General features: G+C 39.3%; 4 protein-coding genes across 5 annotated transcripts; 2 read left to right on the forward strand and 2 right to left on the reverse strand.

The window, feature by feature from the left end:
• Positions 1-1,605: 1,605 nt before the first annotated feature.
• On the forward strand, positions 1,606-6,518 carry ocr-3 (Ion transport domain-containing protein). The gene is made up of 16 exons (NM_078119.8): positions 1,606-1,763; positions 1,833-2,106; positions 2,155-2,286; positions 2,329-2,416; positions 2,777-2,878; positions 2,945-3,353; positions 3,414-3,578; positions 3,625-3,804; positions 4,453-4,560; positions 4,609-4,775; positions 4,832-4,941; positions 4,983-5,073; positions 5,123-5,249; positions 5,293-5,409; positions 5,466-5,597; positions 6,342-6,518. The coding sequence occupies exons 1-16, from the start codon at positions 1,623-1,625 to the stop codon at positions 6,453-6,455; spliced, it is 2,457 nt and encodes an 818-aa protein (NP_510520.4). The 5' UTR covers positions 1,606-1,622; the 3' UTR covers positions 6,456-6,518.
• Positions 6,519-6,785: 267 nt separating this feature from the next.
• Positions 6,786-11,027, forward strand: ucr-2.2 (Peptidase M16 N-terminal domain-containing protein). The gene is made up of 8 exons (NM_078120.5): positions 6,786-6,921; positions 6,971-7,117; positions 7,380-7,591; positions 7,645-7,726; positions 7,774-7,908; positions 9,735-9,874; positions 9,926-10,116; positions 10,633-11,027. Exons 1-8 carry the CDS (start codon positions 6,787-6,789, stop codon positions 10,857-10,859), a joined length of 1,269 nt encoding a protein of 422 aa, NP_510521.1. The 5' UTR covers position 6,786; the 3' UTR covers positions 10,860-11,027.
• Positions 7,914-9,363, reverse strand: col-41 (Nematode cuticle collagen N-terminal domain-containing protein). Its single transcript, NM_078121.5, has 2 exons — positions 8,544-9,363; positions 7,914-8,473 (listed from the first exon to the last, which is right to left on the reverse strand). The coding sequence occupies exons 1-2, from the start codon at positions 9,343-9,345 to the stop codon at positions 7,989-7,991; spliced, it is 1,287 nt and encodes a 428-aa protein (NP_510522.1). The 5' UTR covers positions 9,346-9,363; the 3' UTR covers positions 7,914-7,988.
• On the reverse strand, positions 10,978-14,347 carry pkhm-2. 2 transcript variants are annotated; one of them, NM_078122.6, is made up of 9 exons: positions 14,239-14,347; positions 14,075-14,160; positions 13,838-14,026; positions 13,679-13,790; positions 13,127-13,575; positions 12,812-13,079; positions 12,193-12,683; positions 11,658-12,126; positions 10,978-11,611 (listed from the first exon to the last, which is right to left on the reverse strand). In NM_078122.6, the coding sequence occupies exons 1-9, from the start codon at positions 14,335-14,337 to the stop codon at positions 11,549-11,551; spliced, it is 2,226 nt and encodes a 741-aa protein (NP_510523.1). In that variant the 5' UTR covers positions 14,338-14,347; the 3' UTR covers positions 10,978-11,548. The 2 variants fall into 2 exon arrangements, with proteins under 2 accessions (NP_510523.1, NP_001408270.1); NM_001421342.1 differs by having other exon boundaries at positions 11,034-11,611; positions 12,812-13,085; positions 14,239-14,342.
• Positions 14,348-15,790: the final 1,443 nt, after the last annotated feature.

Raw genomic sequence — 15,790 nt, forward strand, 5'->3', positions numbered from 1 at the left:
GTCATGGCAAAAGTGGTGCTGGACTTTGCAATTCTGAATGTTTGAGCTCAACGAAAACTGCCTGAAATGTATGCAACGGTGAGAAAAGTAAAAGAGGAGAAACAAGCCTATTTCTAACTTATGATTTATACTTGAACATTAAATAAACATTATTATCTGCAGAGTATGAAAAAGTGGTTTTGAAACTTCTTCAGCAACATTAGTTTTTATGACGGAAAATTACTTTTGCAGTGAAAACAAGAAGCACAAGTTAGAATAAAAAGCGCGCATTTAAAATTAGCAGAAACAGTTAGCAATTTGGAAAAATGTGCTACGCCTCTCTGCCTTTCTGATTCTTCGTTTTAATCTAGATTTCTAAAAAGCAGAGTCTGATTTGTGCTCAATTTGTGATTTCCCTAAAATCATAATTTCTCTTTGCGCGAAGAAAAACTGAATAAATATGTGTGTGAGTTATCAATAAAGGTTTTTATGTTTATCTAACGTCAACATTTTTCTGATGACGGTTTGGAATCTATGTTCTAAAAGATCAAATACTCGTAAAACTATATTTTTGTTGGTTGGGAAGCGTATAACAAAATTGAACGGAATTTTTTTTGAAAATAATAAAACAGTTTATAAAAAACCCTGAACTCAATCAAAAGGGTCTCAAAATAAAAAGGTATAATTTGCAAATCTGGGGTATGACCACAATCACAATCGATATCAATCACAGTTTTCGATTTTAAAGACACACTTTGCCTTTCAAGTTGCTTTTGGCACACAACACGTTGTGGTTTCACTATCAGTTGAAAGTTATTTTATAACCTAGCGAATGTGTGATAAAAGTAAAAAGTAGTGACGAATTGAAACTAAAAATAAGAAAACACAAAACCGTCATAATTGGAAATTAACATGTTTTGGAAACGTAAAATGTGTTTTATAATTGAAAATTAAGCCTGAAAAGTTAGTCTGCTAATACTTTGCAAGATGGAAAAGCAAACTTATTTTTAATGATCTACTCAAAGCACTCAAACACTCAAAGCAGCCTAAAACCCCCGATTTTTTTAAAAATCAATACTAAACACAGATTGAAGTCTAGAGTTTTGCCAAACTGTCCATACCGCAAGTGTCGGAAAGTTAATTTAATTAAATTACTAAATCATTTTAATGTTTTTTTTTGGGAATGAAGTTGTTTAGAAACGTCTAATACACTACCGAGGTACGAAAAAATGAGAGTTATAAACCGCCACAACACGGCCAAGTTGGGAAGAGTGAAGATTTTAGCTATTTTCAGCGTATTCCTTGAAATTTTGAACCACCATAACATATTTCTTGTGAATTTCTTGAGAAATTGCATTGTACGATGCTGTTTATTCGAAATACACAACACCACTTTCAACTGTTTCAATTTTTGATGTTTTCAGCAAGAATTCTGAACGTTCTGAAAATGTATTCCTGTTATTTTTTAAACAGCTGCTCATCAACACTAGCTTGAATATTTAATTACTAAGCATTTTCCCATTAACTTAATCCTGACAAAACGAAAGGCGAAGTAGCAATTAATCCTACATATAAGACCCTAAGTTAATTGAAATGCGTTTCTTTGATTTTCATTACTTCCTCATTTTACTCTTACTAACAACATGTCGTTCAACTCCTCAGATGTCCCGTCAACGTTATATTCTTTGGTGGATGAACAAGGTGGTGGAATTTTATCGCCATGGATAAAATATGCGAGGTCTTCTGGTGACTACAGTATTTTAGAAGAGTATTTGGATACTGCAGTGAGTTGGTTTTTTTCTTCACAGAGTTGATAAATAATTTTTGTTTTCTATCAAAAGAGACTATTTAAGGTGAAATCATACCTGTACAATGGTGGAAAAGGAAAACTTGTGCCGATTTCACAACTCGTCACTATCCGGAACAAACAGAGAAATGCATTGTTGGGCGCGTTACGAAGAAAAAAAGGACGGGGCAAAAGTGGACCTAATATTCTGGAACACATTGATCAAGATGCTCTGTCGTCTGGAGATTTTCTCAAGGCGCTTAAAGTTTTAGATGGTGGGATGATCAAAGGAAGAAGAAGCTTCAAGTACAGGGAGCTGGTGTGGGATATGGATCAGAGAGGTGGAATTTTGAAATTAGGTTGTTGAGTACAGTAAATTCAAAATTTAGGTCGCCTTGGAGAAAACCTGCTGCACGTCTGCATGTTATTGAATACCGCAGACATGAACGAACTTGTGAAACAAATGACATATAGATTCCCAAAAATTGTCAACGATATTTTCCTATCAGAAGAATATTATGGTGAGTAGAAATAAAAATTTTGAAGTTACTGAGCTTCTGTAGGATTATCACCATTACATCAAGCAATAGTTAATGAAGACTTGGAGATGGTGTATTTTTTATGCCGCAAAGGAGCTGATGTTCATCAAAGGTGGGATTTGTTTATTTTGATTCAAAGTGATTGTTAAAAGAAGCTTTCGATAAATGTTCTGTTCGGAAACAAAATTTTTTAACACACCCTTTTATCCTTCAACTTTACCGTAGTACCCATTACCTCTTTAACTAAGCATTTGATATATGAGTTTCAATGAATCTTCTTAAAGTTTTTTAGAAAGCTGTTCAAAAAACCCGAATTTCAATGTATTAATTAGCTAATCTACATGCTACTGAATGAAAATTGCCAATCTTAAAGTTAAGTCTCAAAAAGATGGCTCAAAAATGTACTGTACTAGTTATTCAAAAAAAAGTTAACATCGAACTTTCCCATTTACCGATAACTATTCTGGTTCAGGTGCTATGGATCATTTTTCTGTGCTGATGACCAGAAAGCATCAAGAACTGATTCATTGGAGCATGAGTGGGTGGATTTAGTGCAAAGCACCAAGTATACAGGGTAAGCTAGAAAAAAGAGCAAAAAAAAAAAGAGAGAAGAAAGATCATAAAGTAACAATATTTGAAGACAAATGTACTGGGGCGAGTACCCGTTGTCATTCGCGGCGTGCACAAACCAAGTGGATTGCTTTCGGCTCCTTCGCGCGATGAAAGCCGATCCCAACATGCCGGACACCAATGGTAACACGGTGCTTCATCTGACAGTTATACATGATCTACCTGAAATGTTCATGTTGGCAGTGGAACTCGGCGCTAATTTGCACGTGAGAAACAATTTAAAGCTTACGCCTTTAGCATTGGCAGCTAGACTGGCAAAGAAGCATATTTACGATTTGATATTGGAATGTGACATGGACATTTCATGGAGGTATGGACCGGTGGTCTGTAAGGCCTATCCACTTAATGATGTGGACACTATCAACGAAAGTGATGGCTCGCTCAACCCAAACTCAGTTATAGCGAATGTAGTGTACGGAGTGAGTCATTTTTGTACTTGTTTGCTTTCTTCTTGAACACACTACATGTGCTCTATACAGGACAAAGTGGATCATTTGGAGTTTTTTGATGGGCTCATTGAGGAAGTCTTGGAGAGCAAGTGGGAGACTTTCGGCAAAAAACAACTTTTTATGTCACTCGCTGGATATATATACTTTCTGGCGGTGTTTTATCTCGCTTTCATGACCAGAGATGCCCACATTCTCGTGAGTAAATGCTAGTTAATAAATGAAAACACATGAACATTTGAAGCCAAGTGATGAGGACGAAAATGAAAAGTTTGGAATGATTGAACTAGATTTCTCAAATTTCACAAATATTCTCAGCGAGGGGTTAAGTTTGAGAGAACATTTAGCAATTGCGAGAATGGCAGAAAGAGAAGCTCTACCAGCACACTGCCATCTTTGGGATTATTCAGGACCATCGCAACAGGTAAAAGGCAGGGTATTTTATAGAAAAAAAATCGACTATAGAGTGTGGCCCACAAAATAAAACTTTTCAACTGGTACAGTATTTGTAACACTATTTATTAGAATAGTTTTTAGACGAAAAAGCCTCTTTAGTGGGGCTCAGTCCCAGCCCCACAGTGAAAAATTTGTTCTTCGAAGTACACAGTTCTTTAGGAAAATCACGGCGAAAAGCCAAAAATCCTGACCCCCAACCAATGTCAGCCGCCGACATCTCACGAGTTTCGCGCCCCACAGTGTTTACCGTGAAAGTGCGCCGAGAGTTCAGCGTCTTATCTTGCTAAAGTGAACGCTGCAGGGCGCCGAACTCATGAGATGTGGGCGGATGATATTGGTTGGTGTCCGGATTTTTTTTCCAAGCCCAAAATTCGACAATTATTGAGTACCAGTATAATCATGGACTCACTGTAATGCTATTCATAATTATTATTAATATGTCTAACCATATAATGATTCTTTTTGAAACGTTAGGCATTTTTTTTTACTTTAGATTGGCTGGAGGTCAAATTGGAAAAAATTTTGATGGTAAATGGAAAATTCCAAACATCTTGTAGTAACTACAACATGTTGGGTTTCGATCCTACTAGCACTTAATTCTTTCTTTCTCATTCAGATTCGCATGATAAGTGAAATTCTGTGTCTACTCGCAGTAGTAATCCGAACATTTAAAGACTGCATTGATGCTCACCGAACAGGTGTTTCTCGCTGGTGGAACTCTATTGTACGTACCTGAACTATCCTCCTCTCCGAATTTCTCGTTAAATTTCAGAAGGCCTTCCCTGAGAAAGTTCTCCATAAGTTCTGCCAAATTCTTGTGTTATGCACAGTTCCACTCCGTGTTGGATGTTATTTGGACGATAGTTTTCTAGTCATTGAGAACTTGCTAGTGGTGTGCATTGTAATCATGAGTACTTTGCATTTTCTTTTTTATTGCAGGTTTGTCTTTTAGAAGTTTGAAGATACAAGTTTGAACTTATGACAAAGTTTTTCAGAAGTCTTAAATTTGTCGGGCCATTTGTGTTGATGGTGTACAAAATTATTGTGAGAGATATGCTGCGATTTTTGCTTATATACTCGTTTTTCTTAATGGGATTTGCACAAGGTGAGTGTTTTCATAATTTCAATTGTCGAAGTATTTTCCAGCATTTTTTGTTATATTCAAATCCTGTGAGAGAGCAGAAATTGCTTATCAGAAAGCTCATAACTATACTGAAGACGATGAATATATTGAGAAGTAAGAAAACATTTCTTATCACGATTTTATACTACCTAATGTTTTTTAGATTTGAAAACATCATGGAAGATGGTTGGGAGGCAGTGATGAGAATGTTTATTATGAGTGTGGGAGAATTTGGTGCACTTTATAAAAACTTGAACGAGTGCAAAAGCAGCATTGCTCCACAGTCCAAGGTTACAAAAAAAGCTCTTTTCAGGCTTACAAGCTCGTTTTAAGGTATTTTTCATCCTCTTCGAGTTAATTGTGACTGTTATGCTTCTGAATCTACTAATTGCTATGATGACTCGTACTTATGAGAAAATTGCCGAAACTGAGAAAGAATGGAAGCGTCAGGTGATTTTTTTATACTTCAACATTTTATTTTCAAGTTTCACCATTTTACTTTCCAGTGGGCGCAAGTAATTTTAATGTTAGAGCAGTCATCTTCAGCCTCGGAACGCCTCCTATCACTTTATCGTTATACTCGGCCAATACGTTCCGATAAACGAAGAAGAGCATTTGTTGTGAAAGTGAAGTCGAATGTAAGTGAATCTATAAATTTTCCCTAATTTATACTAGAATTTGAAAAAAATTAACTTTATTTCTTATTGTACAAATTTGATGGCAAGACTTGGTGATTCCCGAATCCTATTAAAGGTTGTGTAGTCGAATATTTTTAATGCTTTATTAGACTTGAAATTGTCTGAAAACACCGAATTTCATAATGAAACTTCTTGAAAACTTCTCAAAAAAAAGTTATGACGCGTGAAAAAGTGACCTAAAATTAGTTAAATTTTGAAATTTGACCGACTTGCCTATGTCGCAGCGGCTGGAAACAATTTTTTTTTGAAATTACCGTCAAATTTTGAATAAACCGTGTAATTATCTTGTGTTTTCAACTTTATTTAGGTACTTTAAAGTCGATGGAAGGCAAGATTTGGTTTAAAATAATTTAAAAATCTCGCCGTTATTCTAGCGAATTTTGGGCCATTTTGTGAGCCGTCATAACTTTTTTTAAAAAGAAGTTTTCAAGAAGTTTCATTATGAAATTTGGCATTTCCAGACAATTTTGAGTCTAATAAAGCAATAAAAAAATTCGACTACACCACCTTTAATGTCTTCAGAAATATCCTAACTTGGTTTAAGCACATTTTGTTAGTTTTGTAAAAATTATAGGAAAACATAATTTTTGCTGAAACTGAAAAATTTGTAATCAAACTTTTCCTCTCGAAAAAAACCTCACAAAATTTATATCATTTTTTTAGTTTTCAAATATATTTTTTCAGGACCGCCAGCAACCACAACTCAAATTAATTCCACCGCGTGGAAAACCGTCAATCCGCTTGTCAAACAACAGTTCCATTCATGTCTTACATGTTCTATCAAAACATGCTTCGTAAAAACTAAAAAAATTTCAATTATTCGTTTATTAATTTTTGCCGTAATAAAGTGTTCATAGTCCTCGTCGTTTCATGCCATTTGGCCAGTGACGTATGTGCGCACGAAACGCGCAAGCGAGAAGGGATGCGTCAGCAATGAGTCGGGAAAGGCGTCTCTCATTTTTTGGACCTATTTTTGTGAAAAATGAAGTTATTTTTAGTTTTCCATTTAATATTTAAACAAAAAATGAATAAATTTGATAAATTATGCACTTTTTATAACCGTATTGTTCAATTTTACCCAATTTTTGAAAATTATCTAGTTTTTCTTTGAAAATCTAGTTTTTTCAGAATGCTTAGCCGCAACATTGGAGCTGTTCGCGGAGCCCATAAGGCAGCAACGACAAAACCAGTCGAAAAAGTGGCCAAACTTGGAAATGGATTGACCGTTGGAACTATCGACTCTCACAAACCAATTGCACATTTGGTTTTTTTTTAATTTGTTTCTTCTATCCGAAATCATCTTCAAATTTTAGGTTCTTGCCTTCAGAGCTGGAAGTCGCTACGAAAAAGCCAACCAGGCCGGACTCTCTCATACCATCAGAAATTTCGTCGGCAGAGATACCCAGGAATACTTTGGAAACACAGTTGTATGGACGTTGTCACAGACCGGAGGAGTTCTGGTGAGCAAGAAAAAAAAATCGATAAAGTTGAATCTACTGGGCGTTAGAAAAGAACTAAGAATTTTAATGTAAATTTGAAGAAAGATTGCATAATACATTCACAGTTTTTTTTAGAAAAGATTTGTTAGAAAAAAAATTTGGAATTAAGTATTTTGTATCAAAATTTCAGAAAAAATGTGGTCTAATTAACTTGGAGCAAAATTATCAAATTTTCATGAGCATTCCAAAAAGTCTCACAGACATAGCGAGGGTGATGTTTCAGAAATCCTTCACCTCCCGCGATCTTTTCGGAGTCTCCCTCACAATTCCACGCGAAAGCACTTCCGTCGGACTTTCCGTATTGGGACAAGTCGCTGGTAACCCAGGATTCAAGCCATGGGAAGTCGAGGATGTGCTGCCAACTATGCGCGCTGACAACGGATACAGAACCGCTTACGACTTGGTTGTTGACCAGATTCACAAGGCCGCTTACAGGTTTGGCATTGAGAAGCTTTCGAGAATTCATTGAGCAAAACTTTTTTTTTTAGAAATGGAGGACTTGGAAACTCAATCTATGCACCATGCTCTAAAATTGGATCGATCTGCACATCAACTTTGTCCTCATTTGCAGTAAGTTGCTTATTCTTATCTGCAAGTTTTCAATTTTAAAATTTCAGGAGCAGCACTTCGTCACAGGAAACGGAGTATTGTTTGCCACTAATGCTGTTCACGATGACCTTCTTCTCTATGGAGACAATCACGCCCCAATCAGAAGTGGAAACGCTGCGTCCCCATCTTCAAGTGCTTACAAGGTGAGTTCTTGAAAACGAATATTTATTCAGTGGAGTTGGATAACAAAGTCATAAATAATGTCATGAGAAGTGTCACGCATCTACCAACGTCTCTGGTAGCTTCCAGTTTGTGGTGGAGATGGAGCATCGTATCCTCCTGATGGCTGCTCTGGCTTGGCTGGTGGTGGGACGGAATAAGCTGGCTCAGCTGGATAGCTTGGGGATGGGTAGCTCGGAGATGGGTAGCTTGGGGATGGATAGCTTGGAGATGGATAGCTTGGAGACGGGTAGCTTGGTGATGGATGAGCTGGCTCTTGTGGAGCTGGGGATGGGTATCCAGAATCTGGAGTCTCTGGCTCTCTGACTGGTGGCTGTGAAGCTGGTGCTGGACGAGTTGTTGCTGGTGGAGCGCGGGTGGTTGCTGGTGGAGCACGAGTTGCTGGTGGAGCGCGAGTTGCTGGTGGAGCACGAGTTCCTGGAGCAGCAGTGGATCCACGTGGTGGTGGCTGTGGAGCGGATGTTCCAGATGATGGTGGGGTTCTGTCGTCTTGTCTTTGTGGGCATGGGCAGTAGTTGGCATCTTTTCCTGAAACAATTTAAAATGTTTCATCACTGTTTGTTCAAGAAATTCCTAGTAACAACAACAAAAATTTTACCTGGAGCTCCTGGCTTTCCAGCTTGTCCCGGGGTTCCTGGGAAGGCGTCGTGACCAGCGTTTCCTGGAGTTCCTGGTGCTCCTTGTGGTCCCTCCTCTCCGTCCTTTCCTGGCTCTCCATGTTGTCCTGGAAGTCCTGGCTCTCCCAACCATCCTGGCTCTCCTGGCTGTCCAGCTTGTCCTGGGAAGTATGTGGTTCCTGGCTGTCCGTCTGGTCCGTCGGTCCCATCGTATCCCTTTGGTCCTTGTTCTCCTTGATCTCCTGGGGCTCCCTCCTGTCCTGGGGCTCCATCTTCACCGGATGGTCCGGATTGCCCTTGAAGTCCTGGGAATCCTTCTGGTCCAGAGTCTCCATCAGGCCCTGGTGGTCCAGCTGGTCCCTCTGGGCATTTAATGCATCCTCCTGGAATATCGTGAGTGGTTGCAAGAGAGATACCACTGGCTCCACGTCTTCCTTCATCTCCTGGATGTCCTTCGTCTCCACGCTTTCCTGGGTTTCCTGGTGGTCCTGGTGCTCCTGCTGGGCATCCTTGAGAGTTGCTGTCGCAATTGCACATTCCTGGGTACACAAATCTCTTGTTACGGAGGAGGGATGGCACTGGATTGGCAGATTCTCCTGTTGGAGATTGAAGAATCAGGAGACGATCCCAAGTATCATCGGCAAGAACTTTGAACTCATCAACGCGTCCTTCAACTTCGGAACGAAGGTTGTTAATATCTTGAACAATATGTCCAATTGAGCAAAGAGCGGAGAAAACTCCGAGCAAGCAGACGCCTGCCCCAATATAGCCAAGAGTAGACATCGTTGAGAACAATGTTGTGTATTGCTTTGGTGAACACTTTTTTATACATTTTTCTCCGAAAAAACTCGAAAGCCGGCAAGAACTTGCAAGGGCAAGGGGGAGGCTGGGAAAACTTAGAAACTTAGACACGCAACAGATCGGGAAGAACGCGCCGATAAAAAATTACCGGTCCTAGTCGTATGACAGATATCGCAATGCGACGGATATTCAGTATACCTTTGGCATGAAGAGGAAAAAACTTGCTACTATTGTTTCTTTCCCCGAAAAAATGCAATCACTCATTTTGGATTTGGAAATAGAACAGAAAAACTTTGCAAATTTCAATTTCATTATCCACTCCACTGTTTATGTTATCTATACTATCATTTCTCACCTTTTCTGACACCTAGGGAGGAGAAGTGCGCAGAGATGCCGATTCGAAGTACGCGCATGTGATTGTCGCTGGAGAAGGAGCTGCCGGAAACAACACGAAAGCATTGGCCACCCAAGCAGTTCTCCTCACCGCACTTGGAAATTCATCACCAGTCAAGTAATACAAAAAAGGAATTACAATGTTCACACTTGAAATGATTAATTTCAGATTCAACACCGGAACCACTGGAGTCATCGCAAAAGCCGTCGGACAGAATGGATCGGCCAGCGCATTCCAAGCTGTTCATGCGGATAGTGGACTGGCCGGAGTATACCTTGTCGTTGAAGGAAGCCAGGCTAACCAAGCTGTTTCGAATGTAGTTGGAGCATTGAAGTCTTTGAAGGTCGCTGATATTGAAGGTAAGAAATTTTGTTTTTTAGAGTATAAATTTGATAAAATGGGATCACACTATTTTTGTACATCGATATTTCTGAAATTATAAAAAAAAATAAAAATTAAATAAAGATATGCTTCTAGGATGTTCTACAACATTCTATAATAAAATAGTCCAGAAAGCTGCAGAACTTTCCGGGGCAAAACTTTCAAAATTTTCGGAGAAAACTTTTTTCACGACCTAATACTTGACATTTTTGTATGTAGATTTACAATTTGAGCCGCCTTAGAGAAGGGCTTTTGTATAAATATGATTTTTAGAGGCCTATACTGAAAACCCAAAATATAAATTGTGTTCTTGTGGTAGAGTTGAACTTAACTAAACTAGACTAAAGCTAAACTATGCTAACCTTGTCGTAAAATTTAAGCGAAATGGAATATTTCTAGCACAAAACTAATTGCAGATTTTTAGGTTGATGGTAATTTCAAACTACTGTGACGTTACCGACTTAATCGGTTTTTGTATTAATTTCAACTTTCAGCCGTCAAGAAGCAGGCCTTCAACAACGCCTTGAGAGCCTCTGCTCATTCCGACAACTTTGCCATCGAGAGAGCCTCCCAACTCTTCCAGTCCCAAGACAATTACATTCAACAGATTCCAAATGTGTCGGCTAGTGATGTTGAAGTTGCCGCCAAGAAATTGACTACCAAGTTGTCGTTGGCCAGTTATGGAAATGTCTCAGAAGTCCCATATGTTGATACTCTGTGAGCATCTAGTTAAATTAAATGATTTTACTCCAGTAGACGAACGCATTTTGTTATTTTTTGGTCAATTTGTTTTCCGTCTCATATGACTATTTTTTTGCTGTCAATAAAAGGTACTAGACTTTGAAATTTGTTTGTTCAATGAACAAAAAAATAAAGAAATTATTCACGTAATCAAAAACAGACAGAAAAAAAAAGTAAGCTCGAATAAGCTTATACATATACCGAGGGTGAATAAGTGAATTGTAAATGTGAGAGTTAGGCTTTGAAACGTTCGGGAGAAGCGGGAAAGAATGACAACTTAAACGTGTAAAAACATGAAATTCCGTATAATCTAGTTTGGGGTGTGAGCATTGAAATGTGCAGGATAACAACAACAAAAAGGTGGGTTGAAAGAAATCTGGGAAATTAACAGTTATTAGCCGTGACGAACAGAAGCACCGGGGGCTCTGCACAAATGGGCCCGCGATAGACTACAATTAAATGAGACAAGTTCGAAGGAACAGAGTTGAAGGTGGGAAGAGGAGATGACATGAGCTACTGAGCTACTTTATAAGTGTTAAGGCTGAAATGGAAATGAATGTGTATGGGGAAAATTGGGACAAAAAAAGTACAAAAGTACAATGGGTACCCGGACCAGGTAGCGATTATCATGGAGTTAACTCTTGATGAGTAAAGAAATGGAGATGCGAATTAGACTGGCCACAGCGTGTTGGCGGAGCAGCAAGTGTTATGGATGATTTTTCCAATCGGTGTCTAGAAATTATATTTAATTAGTTACTAAGTTTCTCTATTAACATACCTTAATCAAATCATCATCAAGCTTTGCCCAACGGACACCGTAACTGCTTTGAACAGCAGACGCAAGCCGTTCCAGCTCCTTATCGAATCGGACGAAGAAGTAATGAATGGTATCGTCTTTGGTGACCAAGCAAAGCGCAGGCGAGCGATTCCCAAAGAAGCTCTCCTTATCCTCCGGCTGACGAACAACTACCGATTGCTTGACGTTAATACCTCCAACTTCGTTGAGAAGGCGCAAGAATCCATCGGACCAGAACTTTTCGCCCTCTTGAACCAGTGCGATGCAGGTCTCCGTGACTACTGCAAGGCAAGATGCCATGTATGGCTGCGTCGTCTTATTCTCCGCAATCATTGTCAGGATTCTGGTCCATTCGATTTGATCCTCCTGGGTTGGGCACTCAAACTCAAATGTACCTTCTGCAGCTTTCATTTGGAAAGCAACTCTTCCTGTGCTATTGATACTGGAGCCACTGAAAATTATCAAATTATATATATTTTATTGAGTTGTCTAATGCACAAAAGCTGATTTTACTAACCTTAAGCTAATCACCAATTCTTCGGTCTTGCAGGTCGAGTCGGCAAACACATTAAAATTGTTGCCAACAATCATGCAGTACTTCTGCTCAGCCTCGTCGGAGCTCTTAATCCAGTTCCCAATGTTCGATTTGAACAAAAAACCGGATTTTGTTGCAGTCGATCGTTCACGCTCCTCATACGTCTGTTCGTACCAGAAGCACAGCGTCGCAGCACGAACATCAATTGTGCGTCCGAGTTGCTTCTCTAAATTTGGCTGAAGCATGCACATATATCCAATGTGGTCGTCAACTTCGGCATGGTTCGTAATCTGGCGACTGCTGTGCTCGACGAGGTTGATGAGCGAGTTGATCATGTGTGCACCGCTCTCCAATCCAGCCATTGAGCCGACGTACGCGAAAACTGTCTGGTCATCTTTCTCCTCGCTGTGCACATAGTGGCTGAAGCCTTCCTCATTGGCTTCCAACATGAATGACAAGTTATCAACGCTGATCTGAAAAAAGTTAAAGCTGAATTTCATGAAAATGTGATTTTGACCATTTTTGACTGTTCACGTGTAAAAATGCCATGATATCAATCACAGGGTTTTTAAAATTGCACAGAAGAGCTGGAAATGCTTACCTTGATGGTCTTGATCCGATCGTGTGGCATGCGGAACAGTGGGATGAAAAATCCTTCTGACGAGAGGTTTGTTGTTTTTCCTGGCGACGAATTCTGCGTGTGAGTTCGGTATTTGAAGACGTAGACGTTGTAGTTGGTCATAACAAGGTAGCGAAGCTTCATGTTGTCCGAGTGGAAGCTCTCGATCACTTTGAAACATTCGATGATTTTCTCTGACGACTTCTCGAATACGTTGATAGCAAGGTGCAAGACATCTCCTTGGCTCATTCTAAAACTAACTCAATTTGATCAGTAAAAGCTCAGTTTAAAACTCACTGGTATTCTCCATCTGCTAAATTATACTCTGGAAGCACCATATCATCTGGCTCGACGCTGGCCAAGATGTGCTCAATGCCATCTGGATTCATCGACTCCATATTCACACAAGACATTTTCTTGGTCATCACATCTTCCAGCTTTTCTTCAACAATCACCGACGGCGATGGAGCGTTGTCCTCATTATTTTCTTCGTGCTGAGCATCAAACAACTCGGTGTTGAGTCGGTTATGACGAGTGCGAACTAGCTCGTCGAGCAGAACATCCTGGTCAATTGCTTGCGATAGTATCGATGGAATTTCCGTTGGAATGACGTTTGGAACAGTGTCCTGTGATGCTTCCTTCTCAGTGAGCTTTCGTTGGCGAGCTTGAGCTCTCAGGGACAATTGAGTCGGCGTAGAGTCGATGACGGCGGCTGGAGCTGGTTCGGCACGGAGTTGGCGAGTACTCTGAAACAAATGTGCATTTAGAATTATACACATGTAAGCTGTGTCGGTTTTTTTGGCTTTTTCGATAAATGAGCAATTTATCAAATCTATGAAAAAATCTTACGTAGAATGCAAATTGCACAGGTTGCAGCTTCTCGATAAACTGGGTGATGGCCTCCAATAATCCCGAATTGCGAATGCACGCATTAATGTGGTAGAACTTTGTCAAATACGCTCTGAAACATTTTCAAAATCAATCTTTGCAACATTTCTAACTACTCACTTATTACTCTGATTATTGAGAGCAAGAAGAATGAAGTGAAGAGTTCCCTTATTGAACGAAGTCTTCAACCATCCGACCGATAGGAAACGATCATTCGCATTACCACATTCAGCGATGAGCATTTTCTGCTCAGCGCGCGGAAGAAACGTTCTGATGCATCTCCAATAGGTGCCATCTCCCGTCAGCAATCTGCAAAATTCCATAATTGTGAGCAAATCGTGATGCAAGTTTGCTCACCCATATGAGAAAAATGTGTCTATCGAGTTGAACAGTTTGCGTCCATTCGGGTTTTCCGCATCGACAATATCGGTTTCACGGAGGATCTGAAACGGATTTTTTTTTATTTTGAAGAGTAATTTGCGGCGCAAAGTGAATTATGATTAAACTTTTATAAAACTCACTTTGTTTACATATCCTTCGACCAAATTTTGAAATTCTCCGTGTTGTGTCCTTTTATAATTTGCCTGCGGTCGATATGCATAGGGTAGCATATGATACATGGCGAAATCACTGAAAAATTAACCGGTTGATTAGTAAACCGCAAAAGGTGAGCAAAAAGAGGGAGAATCGAGAGAGCGAACGGGGGAAAAAATAACGTGGAACGCTAATACAATTCGTCATATGTTGTGCGGTAAACCGTCTCTTGCACACTCGTTGCGCACAAAAGATGCGTCCGTCACGGCCAGCAGGCGCACTCTGCGTGCACTCTTTCGTCACTCTCTGCCGGCCGTTATGAGTAGTGAAAGTGTCGGGGGTTTGCATTGCCCAAATGTCTAGACAGAAGGTATAACATGGGGCTAGACGAACAATCACAACAACATTCAAAAGTATTGTTTCGAAAAGTTTCGAAAGTCAACAGAAATGAATACGAAATTAGTTGGTATGGATTAGGAAATCAAAGAATCAAATTCTTTTGCACTTTAAAAATTCAGCCCGCTTGGGCATGAATCATATTAAATTGTCGAGAAAAAAAAACAGAAGACAAAATGGAAATGGTCCATTATATTTGTGAGTCGATAATAATGCTCCACTACTTGGTACATCTGAAACAATGGACAGATGCAGACGACTGGGAGAATGTATGACCTTTTATTGATGCTATAAGGGTTTTATGGTGGCGATTCTCAGTATTGTGATGTGTCTACGTCATAATACATCCATGTAAATAGCGACATTGAAGAGAGAAGGAATAATAGCACCAAAAAAAGAAGAGATGGAAAGGATTTGTCGACATTGAAATGAACCAGGCGAGCTAAAATTGAGTGGTTGGGCGAGTCGTTCGAAAAAAAAGAGAAATGAGCCCATTTCGAGGGATATGGTAGGGTATATGGGAAAGCAATTATAAATTTGTTCGGTTTGGGAAATTGACAAATAACGACTTGTAATATTAATGGCTGGATTCAAATTTTCAATTAAAACTTAAAAATACATATAGTGTCCTTGTGAAACTAAAGTTGCTTCCCAAAAAACGGAACTTCCTAGTGAATCTTGTTTAACTATCCCAAAACTTTATAAGCGGTTTTCTATGTATTGGAAAAATACTAAATTTAGTTAAAACCTCTATTTTGCTATGCCGAAGCAATCGGTAATTGTGGATTTGATATTAATTAAAATTCTCTCAAAATGTTTGGTCATACTTATCAACTTTTGGAGCCACTGACTGATTCTGAGGTATAGCCTATAAATTATAGAAATTTTGGAATTTAATATATACCTATAAATCGTTTTTTTGAGATTTTCAGACAACCCGAATATGGGCATAATTTGTGAGATTACGTGGTGTCAGACTGTCTCATTTCGGCTTGATCTATGTTGATCTACAAAAATGCGGGAGAAGAGACGCAGAGTTCTCAACTGATTCCGTATGGTTAAAAACGTGCCGACGTCACACATTTTCGGGCAAAAAATTACGGCACTTTTTGTAGATCAAGCCGTGATGGGACAGCTTGGCAC

This window comes from Caenorhabditis elegans, chromosome X (assembly GCF_000002985.6).
Source record: "Caenorhabditis elegans chromosome X".
Classification (NCBI taxonomy): domain Eukaryota; kingdom Metazoa; phylum Nematoda; class Chromadorea; order Rhabditida; family Rhabditidae; genus Caenorhabditis; species Caenorhabditis elegans.

What these genes read in the sequence shown, in the direction of transcription:
- ocr-3 (NM_078119.8), top strand. Translation starts at nt 1,623, where the DNA reads ATGTCGTTCAACTCCTCAGATGTCCCGTCAACGTTATATTCTTTGGTG. An exon ending in CCTATCAGAAGAATATTATG is followed by an intron (nt 2,287 to 2,328) that starts GTGAGTAGAAAT and finishes GAGCTTCTGTAG; the next exon opens with GATTATCACCATTACATCAA. An exon ending in GCATTGCTCCACAGTCCAAG is followed by an intron (nt 5,250 to 5,292) that starts GTTACAAAAAAA and finishes GCTCGTTTTAAG; the next exon opens with GTATTTTTCATCCTCTTCGA.
- ucr-2.2 (NM_078120.5), top strand. Translation starts at nt 6,787, where the DNA reads ATGCTTAGCCGCAACATTGGAGCTGTTCGCGGAGCCCATAAGGCAGCA. An exon ending in ATTCACAAGGCCGCTTACAG is followed by an intron (nt 7,592 to 7,644) that starts GTTTGGCATTGA and finishes TTTTTTTTTTAG; the next exon opens with AAATGGAGGACTTGGAAACT. An exon ending in CAACTTTGTCCTCATTTGCA is followed by an intron (nt 7,727 to 7,773) that starts GTAAGTTGCTTA and finishes TTAAAATTTCAG; the next exon opens with GAGCAGCACTTCGTCACAGG.
- col-41 (NM_078121.5), bottom strand. Translation starts at nt 9,345, where the DNA reads ATGTCTACTCTTGGCTATATTGGGGCAGGCGTCTGCTTGCTCGGAGTT. An exon ending in TGGAAAGCCAGGAGCTCCAG is followed by an intron (nt 8,474 to 8,543) that starts GTAAAATTTTTG and finishes AAATTGTTTCAG; the next exon opens with GAAAAGATGCCAACTACTGC.
- pkhm-2 (NM_001421342.1), bottom strand. Translation starts at nt 14,337, where the DNA reads ATGTATCATATGCTACCCTATGCATATCGACCGCAGGCAAATTATAAA. An exon ending in TCGAAGGATATGTAAACAAA is followed by an intron (nt 14,161 to 14,238) that starts GTGAGTTTTATA and finishes AATCCGTTTCAG; the next exon opens with ATCCTCCGTGAAACCGATAT. An exon ending in TTGATGATGATTTGATTAAG is followed by an intron (nt 11,612 to 11,657) that starts GTATGTTAATAG and finishes TATAATTTCTAG; the next exon opens with ACACCGATTGGAAAAATCAT.